This window comes from Poecilia reticulata, chromosome 12, assembly GCF_904066995.2.
Source record: "Poecilia reticulata chromosome 12, P_reticulata-male-v2, whole genome shotgun sequence".
NCBI lineage: Eukaryota > Metazoa > Chordata > Actinopteri > Cyprinodontiformes > Poeciliidae > Poecilia > Poecilia reticulata.
The window spans coordinates 25,065,839-25,078,573 of NC_088841.1; the positions used below are offsets into that span (position 1 = coordinate 25,065,839).

At 45.6% G+C, this 12,735-nt stretch overlaps 1 protein-coding gene across 1 annotated transcript; it reads left to right on the forward strand.

Moving 5' to 3' along the window:
- Window positions 1-699: 699 nt before the first annotated feature.
- LOC145554327 (uncharacterized) lies at window positions 700-5,406 on the forward strand. The gene is made up of 7 exons (XM_081613887.1): window positions 700-707; window positions 828-1,001; window positions 1,197-1,370; window positions 2,977-3,150; window positions 4,483-4,529; window positions 4,677-4,885; window positions 5,038-5,406. The coding sequence occupies exons 1-7, from the start codon at window positions 700-702 to the stop codon at window positions 5,095-5,097; spliced, it is 846 nt and encodes a 281-aa protein (XP_081470013.1). The 3' UTR covers window positions 5,098-5,406.
- The last annotated feature ends 7,329 nt before the right edge of the window (window positions 5,407-12,735 follow it).

Below are 12,735 nucleotides of genomic sequence, written 5' to 3' on the forward strand. Positions count from 1 at the left end.
ATTTGTGGTGCAATTAAAAAAAACAGTCTTCAAATATTGAAGGTGGCTTTTATAATGATTCTTTAAGACTTTTGTTAAATAAACCCAGATGCCAGCGAATTGTTTCTATCTCCTCACGTCAACACTTTGATGGCTGCTTTAGAAAGCTTATGTATAAATTTATTTGTCGTTTAAATTAGTCTAATAAAAGAACTAGACATATTAAATTCCTGTAGAAATTTAACAGGGGCCTGCTCAACGTGTGCCCATCGGATTGGACCCAGCATTCTGACACTTAACCAGTAACACGTCCGTGCAAGCTAGAAAGTTTGCACAGCTGAAGTTGCCCCAGGTAAAAAACAGGACATCCGTACTGACAAACTCAACCTGGTCCACCACCAAAGTGCTATAGCTGACCCGTTTCATTGCCACAGTGCAATGGCTGAACCTGATACCTGGTCCACTGTCAGTGTTAGGGCTGATCTGGTTCATCACCACAGTGCAATGGCTGAATCTCAAGCAGTGATATTTGACTATATCACTGTGCAAAATAAAAAATCTAGAAAAATTTTAACCTTCATACCAAGTATTTTAATTCAGACTCAAAAATCCTGAGAAATAATACATTTATGTAAGCAAAATATGAGTAGTCTGTTTAGTTCATAGAGGAATTTAATATATCTTTTGCCAGCCTCCTTGTTCCCTGTAGTTCAGTCCTCCATGCATAGGCAACATAAAGATATAAAAATGAAGGAGTTCCTTAAATCAGTCCAAGAAGAACATTGTTGACTGGAAATAAAGATTTTGATTAACCACTGCTTAACATATTTTTCTCCCTGTCTCCTCAGACTGAGTTACTGTAACCTCTCAGAGAGAAGCTGTGAAGCTCTGTCCTCAGTTCTCAGCTCCCAGTCCTCCAGTCTCAGAGAACTGGACCTGAGTAACAACAACCTGCAGGATTCAGGAGTGAAGCTTCTCTCTGCTGGACTGAAGAGTCCAAACTGCAACCTGGAAACTCTCAGGTAAAAGGTTCTCAGTCCTATTGAAGCCATATTTCTGTCCATTAACCCCCATCAGAGATTATGTAAATTTTATTTCAATAGCAGGTTTATTTGTAGATTCTGTCAACCTTTTAAAGAAGAATCAAATTGACTGGAAAGAAAGACAAAAAATTTGATTAAATGTTTAATGACAGATTTTCCTCTCCGTCTCCTCAGACTGAGTGACTGTAACCTCTCAGAGAGAAGCTGTGAAGCTCTGTCCTCAGTTCTCAGCTCCCAGTCCTCCAGTCTCAGAGAACTGGACCTGAGTAACAACAACCTGCAGGATTCAGGAGTGAAGCTTCTCTCTGTTGGACTGAAGAGTCCAAACTGCAACCTGGGAACTCTAAGGTACAATTTTCTTATTGCTTGTGAAACCAGATTTATGTCCTCTAGCTGCTAACAGAGATACATTATAATGCCAAAAGTATTTGATCACCATCTAAATGATCGGAATCAGGTCAATAACTTCCTTTGCTGAGGGTGCATGAAAGTAAGCACCCAGGCATGCAGTCTGATTTTACAAGTATTTGTGAAAGAATGGGTTGCTCTCAGGAACTCAGTGAATTCCAGTGTGAAACTGTGATAGGATGTGCAACAAGTGGCATGCTATCAGTGGCAAGTGGCAAACAAGTCTCTACACACAAACGTTGCTGGTTTTCATTTACTGCAGGCTTAGGGTGCGTTCACACTGCAGCCTAAAGTGACATAATTCCGATTTTTTGGCAATTCTGATGTTTTTGCCGGGGCCGTTCACACTGCCAGTAAATGCGACCTGTGTGTGTTCTACAGTGTGAACAGGCAAACGACCTGAAAGTGTCCCACATGCATACTAGAGGGTGCAATAGCGTCAGCATTTTCAGTGTTCTGCCAACTGCCAAAAAAGAAAAAGTGCTCAGTGTTTGCGGAAGTAAACATGGAGGCTAACGGTGGAGCTTAGCTTACATATTTGAAGTTGTTATCTGGCTGGAGCAGCATATTAACAACTTCATCCTCATATAGTCCGTCATAGTTGTTGTTTTTCTTCCTGCTTGCGCGTATCAGGACGCAGAATAGTGAGATTTGTTGAGAATCAGTGACGTTCAGTTCCGATAAATGTAACCTGAATGTTGGGTCGCATTTGAATCGGATACGTATCGGATATGGGTCACATTCGAAAAGAATCCTACCTGTGCTGTTCATACTGCCATGAAAAGATCGGATACAGGTTGCATTACGTCAAAAAAATCGGAAGGGGTCACTTCAGGCTGCAGTGTGAACGCACTGCAGCCTGAAAGTGAACCAAGAACAGAGATATTTATAAAGGCAGTGGTCAGGCTTCCATTGATAGTGTAACTCTGAATACTTGACAGATTGCTGCATCCTGCAATCACAAATGAGCATTATTGCAGGTCCTTCCTCCCAGCAATTGTTGGACTTTCTATCCAGAACTGCTCCCAACAAACTCAATAATTGTATACATCCAGGGTGTTACATGCAGTCTTTTTAAGTTTCTTTTAAATAGTCTCTTGTTGTTTCAACATACAAATATAAACATCTTATACATGATTATAAATTGCCCTAATCAGCTGCACATTTCTTTCAAACTGATTATGCTGTTTTTTTAATGTACAGCCTTATTAGTCCTCTGTAAAAGTGTTCTTACTCTACACTCTCCCATTATTTTTTGTTTTTACCTTTTCTTGAATATCTGATTCTTCCATTTACCTTAAACTTGCTGCTGGTAAACCTGAACTCCCTGCTGTGGAACAATGAAGGATGTTTCTATTCTGATCTGTTCTACATGTGACAAATGTTGATTTTTATTACTCACAGAACAAAATTAGAGTGTTATTACTATTTCATCTTATTGACAGGTTAAGCACAATTTAATGACTTTTTTTTCTTATGAAAATGTCCAGTTCAGACCTTGGGCTCTACCTCAGCCTTCTCATATTCTCATCATGTGTGTCTGCAGCTTATCAGGCTGTTTGGTCTCAGAGGAAGGCTGTGCTTCTCTGGCTTCAGCTTTGACCTTTAAAACCTCCCATCTGAAAGAGTTGGACCTGAGCTACAATCATCCAGAAGACTCAGGAGTGAAGCTGCTATCGGCTCAACTGAAGGATCCAGACTGGAGACTGGAAACTCTCAGGTATGGAGGAACCTGCTACAGGAGTTAAAGTACTCAAATTAGTTCAGGCAATTTTGGTTTTGTAACAGCAACCCTTTAAAAGCTGTAGGAATTTTTCACATGGTGCTGAATGAACCTGGGAAACCAACCCATCTACTGGAACCACAATGACATGATAGACAGAGCAGCAGGAGGCCAAATATAGCTTCATGTGGAACCAATAGGTTGGAGAGAGAAAATCGGTCTAAACTGTTTCCTATTAGAGTTCAGTTTCTCTCTCTCTCCTGGTTTGGAAGCCCTGCCCAGCCCATGATGCTTCTGGTTTGTGAAGACAGTCATCACAAACCAGGAGCATCATGGTCTGGGCGGGGCTTCCACTGATTGGTCTACTGAGAAAATACAAGAAGCTGATTGGCTGATGGACAGGAAGTTAAAAATATGTAGATAAATGACATCATAAAGCAGATATTATTGGTACTGAAGAGACATGGCTGAGAGCAAATGTAGATTTTAGAATAAGTGAAAATGTTTCAGTGACAGGAAGAAAGGAACAGGAGGATGAGCAACATCTAGAAAAGATCATCTATGTTCAGAGAAACAAGTAGAGGAACTGATCTAGAATATGTAGCAATAGAGACAATAATAAATTAGCTGAAATTAACATAATTTTGAAAGTTAGATTAGAATCAGTTAATCCAGATTAAAGGTCTAGATAATCAGTAATATGTGGTGACTATAATGCACATGGAATATTATGGGATGGAAACAAAACAGTTGTAAATGGAAAAACAGCAGAAGAATATTTAGAGGGTAAGAACTGATGATGTTTGGAACAGATGTTGATCCAGGAAATTGATCAGTCCTTGATTTAACACAAGTGTCCAGGAAGATTTCAGCTGATTGTGAAATGAGATTTATTAGACTCCTCATCTGGAGGCAGAGATCATTACCCAGTTTTCTGGAATATTCTCCTGACTAAGAACGGCTCACAAGCAAAATTAAAGACTGGGATGGATTAATAGAGTTTAATAGGGACTCTGACTAAATTAATAACAGTAAAGTTCAGTTAGATTTCCATGGTGATCATCTGATGACAGGACTTTAAAACAATATTTGATGGAGCTCCAGACCAATCAGCCCCAAGGAGCAAAGATGAGAAGAAAAGTAACTCCATGTTGGTCAGACGGATGTTTAAAAGTTATGACAGAGAAAAATGTTAGATTTTAAGCAGTTTTCAATCCAAATGTTGGACTGTTCCTGTCTCAGTGGAGGACAATGTGTGTCTGAGAGACATGTAATGTCCATGTTTGCTGCTGAAAGAGACTGATGGTCTGACCCCCCTCCTCCTTTCAGGGTGGAGCCTGCTGGAGGCCGATTCTTGACACCAGGTCTGAGGAAGTGTAAGTGTGTTTTTCATCTGATTCGTGATAGCAAAGCAGCTCACATTCAACTATCTTCAAACTGTCACATCACTCATTCAGGATCATCATCAAAGATCATTAAACGATCAATATCTGCAGCTGAATTGTGTTTGTTCTCTCCATCAGATTCCTGTCAACTCACCATCGACACAAACACAGTGAGCAAAAACCTCAAACTGTCTGAAGACAACAGGAAGGTGACATTTTTGAAGGAGCTTCAGTTGTATCCTGATCATCCAGACAGATTTGATTACTATCCTCAGCTTCTGTGTAGAACTGGTCTGACTGGTCGCTGTTACTTGGAGGTCGAATGGAAAAGTGGAGTTGATATATCAGTGAGTTACAGAAGAATCAGGAGGAAAGGAGACGGTAGAGATTGTTGGTTTGGATGGAATGATCATTCCTGGAGTCTGAGATGCTCTGGTGTTGGTTACTCTGTCTGGCACAATGACAGTGAAACTCGTCTCTCCTCCTGTGTCTCTAACAGAGTATCAGTGTATGTGGACTGTCCTGCTGGCATTCTGTCCTTCTACAGCGTCTCCTCTGACTCTCTGATTCACCTCCACACCTTCAAGACCACATTCACTGAAACTCTGTTTATTGGATTTGGGTTCTCGTGGCTCAGGTCTGGTGCCTCAGTGTTTCTGTGCTAATTTGAGTCTAAGGAGTCTAAAGATTTTCCTCCTGTCAGAGAAACACTCTCACTGTTGAATAGATAGTTCATCTCTACAATCTATTTCTTGGTGAAATTTTTCTGATTGAGTCCTTGGAAACGTTTTCTTCTTCCAGCCCTTTACTGTAAAGATGGAAACTGGGAATATTCCAGGATCCACATGTTTTCCTGTTAATTTCCAGTCAAAACTTCACATTGAATATCAGGATAATTTTTCTCTTTTTGTTTTCCTTTCATTCATCAGATTTCATTGAAATTTTGATCAGTTTTTCTCAATCATTGAACATTTCCCGTTTCTGTCAGTTCCTATTTTTCTATATATTCAATATCACATTTGAATATTTAATCTTCCTTTTGTTTATTTGCTTCAGTTTTTCTTCGTGTTTTAGAGAAATAAAAACAATCTTCTGCATTTAGTTCATTTGCTGTTCTTTTCCTGTTCAAATTTAAATATTGCAATAAAAATACCAGTGAAATCTCTGGTCAAATTAATAGGCTGTTGTTTTGTAGATGTGCTGTGTTGTTTTAATTGAGCAAAATAGCATGAAACACAACTAGATCATATCTATTTATTTTTAATTGGGATTGGGTTAAGCATATCAGAGAACGTTTTCAGTTCTCTGATTTTCAGAGGCTGCTGATGAAAGCTCCGAGCTCCGAGAGGAAGATGGAAGGAGAGAAAGAGGCTCCATCACGCAGCAGTCCAAACATATTTTGGAATAAGACAAATCTATATTTATGAAAAGATTAAGTCATGTTTTAAATGTTCTATTGCTAGGAGACCTATTCTGACTCAAATTACAGCTATTCTGAATGAATTAATGAATTTGACATATGGGTATATTATGTGTTTTTCAAAGTGTTTGAGTACTGGGGTCGACTGTGGGTGTGTGGAGGTGGGCTGCCCTGCCATGAGGGTGGATATTTGACATATGGGTGGATTATGTATTTTATCAAGTGCTTGATTATTGTGGTCGACTGTGAGTGTGTGTTGGGGTTCTGTGGGACCAGTAGTCACTAGTCCCAGGAGGACCAGGGGTGCTCCACTGGAGGTCCATGCAGGGTTTGGGTGCCTGAATCCTGGGTAGAGGAGCTCCGTAGGTCCATCCAAGGTCCAGCTATGGTCCTGGAGAACCAGGCAGGTGGATTTTTGACAACATCATGCGTTGTTTCGGGGCATCAATTCCGGGTAGAGGAGCTCCGTTACTGCCCCTGGTTCTGGAGGACCTGGTGGCGCTATGGACCAAATTCCAGCCTGGTCCTGGAGAACCAGTCAAGCAGAATTTTTACAACATCTTGCGGGGTTTCGGTGCTTCAATCTTGGGTAGAGGAGCTCCTTGAGTGCCCCTGGTTCTGGAGAACCTGTTGGAGTCATGGTCCAAAGTCCAGCCCTGGTACTGGAGAACCAGGCAAGGGGAATTTTGATAACATCTTGCAGGGTTTTAGTGCTTCATTCCTGGGTAGAGGAGCTCCTTGACTCCCCCCATGGTTCTCCAGAACCAGAGGGTGGTCCAGTGGAGGTCCAGGCGGGTTTGGGTGCCTGAATCCCGGGTAGAGGAGCTCCAGGAGGCCCCCTGGTTCTTAAGAACCATGTGGATGTCCAGTGAATGTCCACGGTCGATCCCAATGCATAGTGAATGTCCAGTGGAAATCCTCGGTTCTGGAGAACCACGGGGATGTTCAGTGGACGTCTATGTGGGGTTTTGGTGCCCGAATCCTGGCTAGAGAAGCTCCATGAGTCCTACCCCTGGTTCTATAGGATCATAGAGCCTGCTGCCAGGATGGATTTCTGACATATGGGTGGATTGTGTATTTCACGAAGCGCTTGAGTACTGTGGAGGTCCAGGATCCAGGCCTGGTCCTGGAAAACCAGGCCAGGGAAATTTTGACAACATCTTGTGGGGTTTCGGTGCTTCTGGAGGACCTGCCTTACCAGGGGCACGAACTTGGAGTACTTGCTCCTCAGCCTGTAAGTGCGTGTTGACAAGGTCTAAAGTCCACTAAGGAGGACTTACCACAGTGTTTTGGTGGATGAATCCCGGCTAGATGAGCTCTATGAGTGCCCCCTCTGGTTCTGGAGGACCAAGACTGGTCCACGGACAAGCCCTGGTTCTCCAGAACCGGGCAGGGGGATTTTGACAACTTAGTGCGAGGTTTCGGTGCTTCATTCCTGGGTAAAATGCCCTGGTCCCTCCAGAAGTTTTGAGTTTGACTGTTTGTTTTTAAATAAATAGGAAGGAATGGAAACTAAAGCAAAGATACAATTTTACATTGATTTTCTTAAAAGTGTTAAATGTGAAAATAATTTCTGCAAATAAATCCCTTATTCTACAAAGAAAAGAAAATATTTAAAAATCATTTAAACTGTTTTATTAATCTTTAATATGTAAATACTAGAAATAAAAATTTCCTGCTCAGTTATTATATAAACATCATTCATTCTAGCAGCTTGGCAGGTTTTTTCTTTCTTCCTAAACTCTGTGAAACTCAAAGGGTGATGACGATGAGCGTTGCTATGGAAACTGAAGGTGGGAACAAATCCAGCAGGTGGGAGGAGCCAGGAGGTGTCAGTCTCAGACAGGTCAAAGGTCGACTGTAGGCAGTCCTACTTCCTCCTCACACTGTTAGAATTAACAGAGAAAATTATTATTTTCGTTTTCAAAGTATGAAAAATCTAAATTACCATCCTGAAGACAAACTAAGATCTCAGATCATCTCATCTAAATACCTTTAGAAACTTAAGTTGCTTAATCAAACACTAATTTTAGGTTAGAAAACAATATTTATCAAACACAAAACAAGCATTCTGTCAGGATCCGTGTTTCCCCAGTTATGTTTTTTGTTTGTTAGTCTTTTGTTTGTCTTCCATCCTGGTTGGAACCGGCATTACGCCTGGTGTCCACCAGAGGGCACCACCTCTCCACCCCTGAGAAGCCGCCTGGGTCAACCCGTACACACACCTGCAGCTTGTTGAGGAGGCGTTGACGGTGGATATAAGCAGCGGCTCCACTTCATCTCACCGCCTGAGTGTTTGCTCGCATCGGTAACACTACGTTCCAGAACTAGGCCCTCTGAGTATTGTTTGGATCTAACCTCTGTTGTTTCCTCGTCAGATTCTCCCGCCGCCTCCTCGTTGCTCTGGTTCGTTCCATCACTGCTGGCTTCTGAGTGAGTGTGCCTTTCCCTCCGTGGATCATCTCCCTCTGTGTCCTCCCTCGACGCTACCGGTATTACCGGCCTAGACGCCACCCCTCGTGAGATCCTCCCGTCTGTGTCCTCCCTCGACGAAGCCGGTGTTACCGGCTGTCGCCAACCCGAGTGTGTGTGTGCGTACTGCTCCCTGTTGTCGATCCGTCTCCGGTGGATTCCCCTTCGGGACGCCACGGGTCAGGAGACCCGCGCCCGAACCCTTCCGGAGAACAACCTCCGACAGACCTAGCTCCAGGCTGTCACCGCAGGTGAAGTCACCTGACCGTTCCAGGATTACTTACCGTTCTCACTCCACTCCATCTACTTCATCCTCCTTCCAAGTAAGCCCTCCTCAGTCGTTTCCATTCAAATCATCACAGCTCTCTGTCTAACCCTGTGCTCCCCTGTTGACAGTCAGACGACCCGGTCCGCAGTTCCAGAACTCACCTCCTTACCTTTCAATAAAATCATTGTAACCTTACTGCCTGTCTGGTTGTGTTCTCGCATGTGGGTTCGTAAACTACCCCCCAACATGACAGAACACTCAGGCCAACTCACGACCTCCGCGGACGCTATCAGACGGGCGTTATCAGATCAACATGCATTAATTCAGTCCCACGACGCAGCTCTGAGAGAGCTGGGAAACCACCAAGCCGAAACTAACCCACGATTAACTGAACTTTCCACTTCCCTACAGAATTCAACCCAACAGGTTTCAGATCACCACTCCACGTCCTCGTCGGTCCCTCCAGCAACTCCCGATCCACCTACCCACTCCGGGTTTTCAGATGTCCGCCCAGCTACTCCCGAAAGATTTTCTGGTGATATAAACAAGGTTCGGGGATTCATTCTACAATGTACGATTGTGTTTAACCATTCGCCACAAAGTTTTCCTCACGACAGCTCCAAGATTTCATTCCTTTTGTCCCTGTTTTCTGGCCGAGCCCTAGAGTGGGCTGAAGCCCGATTTTCCGAGGCAGCAAACTATGGATGTACCTACCCTGAGTTTCTGGCAGAATTTAAGCAGGTTTTCTGCCAGGAAACCGAACGAACGGCCGCCTCTAGAGAACTACATGGCTTTAAACAAGGTAGGAGAAGCGTCTCAGACTTCGCCATAGATTTTCGAATCAGAGCGGCCGCTTCAGGCTGGAACGCCACCGCACTTAAAAGTGCCTTCTTCCACGGTTTAAATGAGCAAATAAAGGACGAGCTAGCCACGCTAGATGAACCCCAGTCATTGAACGATTTCATTAACCTAGCCATAAGGTTAGATAATCGTATCCGTGCCAGGGTCCGGGAACGAGGCCGACAGGTTTCACCCCCCCGAGTCTCCAGAGCCGGAAGCCGCTCAAACCCCCAGCAGTTGCTACCTCCTTCTCCTCCCGCTCATGAGCCAGAACCCATGCAACTGGGAAACACCCGACTCACACCCGAGGAGCGCCAGAGAAGGATACGCTCGAAGCTTTGCATTTACTGCGGGGAACCTAACCACATGATTGCTAACTGTCCTCTCCGTTTAAACTCACAGGTCCGGCGGTAAACGCGGGGAAACTGCCGGAACCAACTTTGACCAGACCCCGCCTCATTCTTCCAGTCACCCTTTTTCTCACCATGACTNTCTGCCCTTGTCGGCCCTCATCGACTCTGGGTGTGAGCAGAACTTGATTAGCACGGATATAGTGCGCCAGTTCTCCGTCGAGGTGGAACAGTTACCTGCACCTCTACGAGTGTCATCCTTGGACGGGAAAAACCTACCCCAAGTCACCCACCGGACCAAACCTCTCCGTCTCCTCATATCTGGTAATCATACTGAAGAGATAATGTTCTATGTTTTCCCCACATGCAGCTCACCCATAGTTTTGGGTTTCAATTGGTTGTTTACTCACAACCCCCACATCGATTGGGTGGAAAGCAGGGTTGCCTCTTGGTCCACCAAGTGCCACTCCACTTGTCTCCGTTCCGCCGTGCCAGTACAGGGCTTGAGTCCTACCCCTGATGACAGGACTCCCCCAGATGTCTCCGGCGTACCCAGTGAGTACCATGATTTAATGACAAAGCTCTTTCCTTACCGCCCCATAGACCTTACGACTGCGCCATCGACCTCCTGCCCGGGGCTCCTCTACCGAACAGCAGGCTTTACAACATCTCCAGGGCCGAGCGTCAAACCATGGAGGATTATATCAACCAGTCCCTGGCCGCAGGCATCATACGCGCTTCTTCCTCCCCGCTGGGGGCCGGCTTCTTCTTCGTGGGGAAGAAGGACGGTTCCCTAAGACCGTGCATTGATTACAGAGGACTCAACCAAATCACCGTTAAGAATAAGTACCCGCTGCCACTTCTCTCCTCAGCATTCGAGCCCGTCCAGGGGGCTACCATATTTTCTAAGTTAGACCTCAGAAATGCCTATCACCTGCTCAGGATTAGAGAAGGCGACGAATGGAAAACCGCTTTTAAGACTCCTATGGGCCACTACGAGTACTTGGTCATGCCCTTTGGGTTATCCAACGCGCCATCCTTTTTCCAAGCCCTGGTCAATGATGTTCTTCGTGACTTCATTAACGTTTTTGTTTTCGTATATCTAGATGATATACTGATTTATTCTCAGACCCTCGTTGAGCACCAGAAACATGTCCGCCTGGTGCTACAAAGGCTATTAGAGAACAGACTTTATGTTAAAGCTGAGAAATGCGAGTTCCACCTCCCGTCAGTCACCTTCTTAGGATATGTCCTAGAGAGCGGTCAAGTAAGGGCAGCGGAGGATAAGGTGAAGGCAGTCCTGGACTGGCCCCAGCCTGAAACCCGTAAACAGCTCCAACGTTTCCTGGGCTTCGCTAACTTTTACAGAAGATTCATCCGCAACTACAGCCAGACCGCCTCCCCCCTGACGGCTCTCACCTCCACTAAAAGGGTCTTTTCCTGGACCCCACAAGCCGAGGCAGCTTTTGTTGAGCTAAAATCTCGGTTCGCTAGAGCACCTGTTCTTATCCAGCCTGACCCCAGTAAGCAGTTTGTGGTCGAGGTTGACGCATCTGACACTGGGGTGGGGGCAGTCCTGTCTCAAACCACCAGCCAGGATCATAAATTACACCCTTGTGCTTTCTTTTCCCGCAGGCTCTCCCCCGCTGAAAAGAACTACAATGTGGGGGACCGAGAACTGCTCGCCATCAAATTGGCATTAGAGGAGTGGCGACACTGGCTCGAGGGAGCGGAACACCCCGTAATCATTTGGACCGACCACAAAAATCTTTCCTACCTCCAGACGGCCAAGAGGTCAAATCCGCGCCAGTCGCGCTGGTCTCTATTTTTCTCACGTTTCAACCTCTCTATCTCCTATCGCCCAGGGTCCAAGAACGCCAAGCCGGATGCTCTATCCCGAGTCTACTCCGATGACGACTCAGAGGATGTTCCCGTCCCTATCCTTCCCCCCAGCTGCACCATAGGCGTGGTCACCTGGGAGATAGAGGACATAATCCGCCAGGCGCAAGGTACTGAACCTCCTCCTGAGTCCTGCCCGCCTGGAAAATTGTTTGTTCCTCCCGCAGTCCGCTCTCAGTTTCTTCATTGGATTCATGCCTCCAAGTTTTCGGCCCATCCCGGTATCAGCCGCACTATAGGGCTGATAAACCGCAGATTCTGGTGGGAGTCCATTCACAAAGACGTTAAAGAATACGTGTCTGCCTGCGCCATCTGCGCACGAAACAAATCTTCTAACCAACCCCCCGCAGGTCTTTTACAGCCACTACCAATACCCAAACGCCCATGGTCCCACATCGCAGTGGACTTCGTTACTGGACTCCCCAGCTCCAAAGGTATGACCACCATCTTCACCATAATTGACCGTTTCTCCAAGGCTTGTCACCTCATACCACTCAGGAAACTACCCACCGCCGCTCAGACCGCTAAGCTGCTGTTCAAGCATGTATTCAAGCTCCATGGAATTCCGCAGGAGATTCTGTCCGACCGTGGACCCCAGTTTGTTTCCCAGGTCTGGCGTCAGTTCTGCTCCGCGTTGGGGGCTAAAGTGGCCCTCAGTTCCGGGTATCATCCCCAGACAAATGGACAAACTGAGCGGATGAACCAGGAACTGGAAACCACCCTGCGATGCCTCACCTCCTCCAACCCCGATGACTGGGCCCAACTCCTTCATTGGGTAGAGTACGCACACAACAGCCACATTTCCTCCGCCACAGGTCTCTCACCCTTTGAGATAGTTCTGGGCTACCAACCACCGCTCCTTCCCTCCGACGAAGATAACACCTCGGTCACCTCCGTCCAACACCACATTCGCAAGACACACAAGATCTGGAAGGACGCCATTGCCGC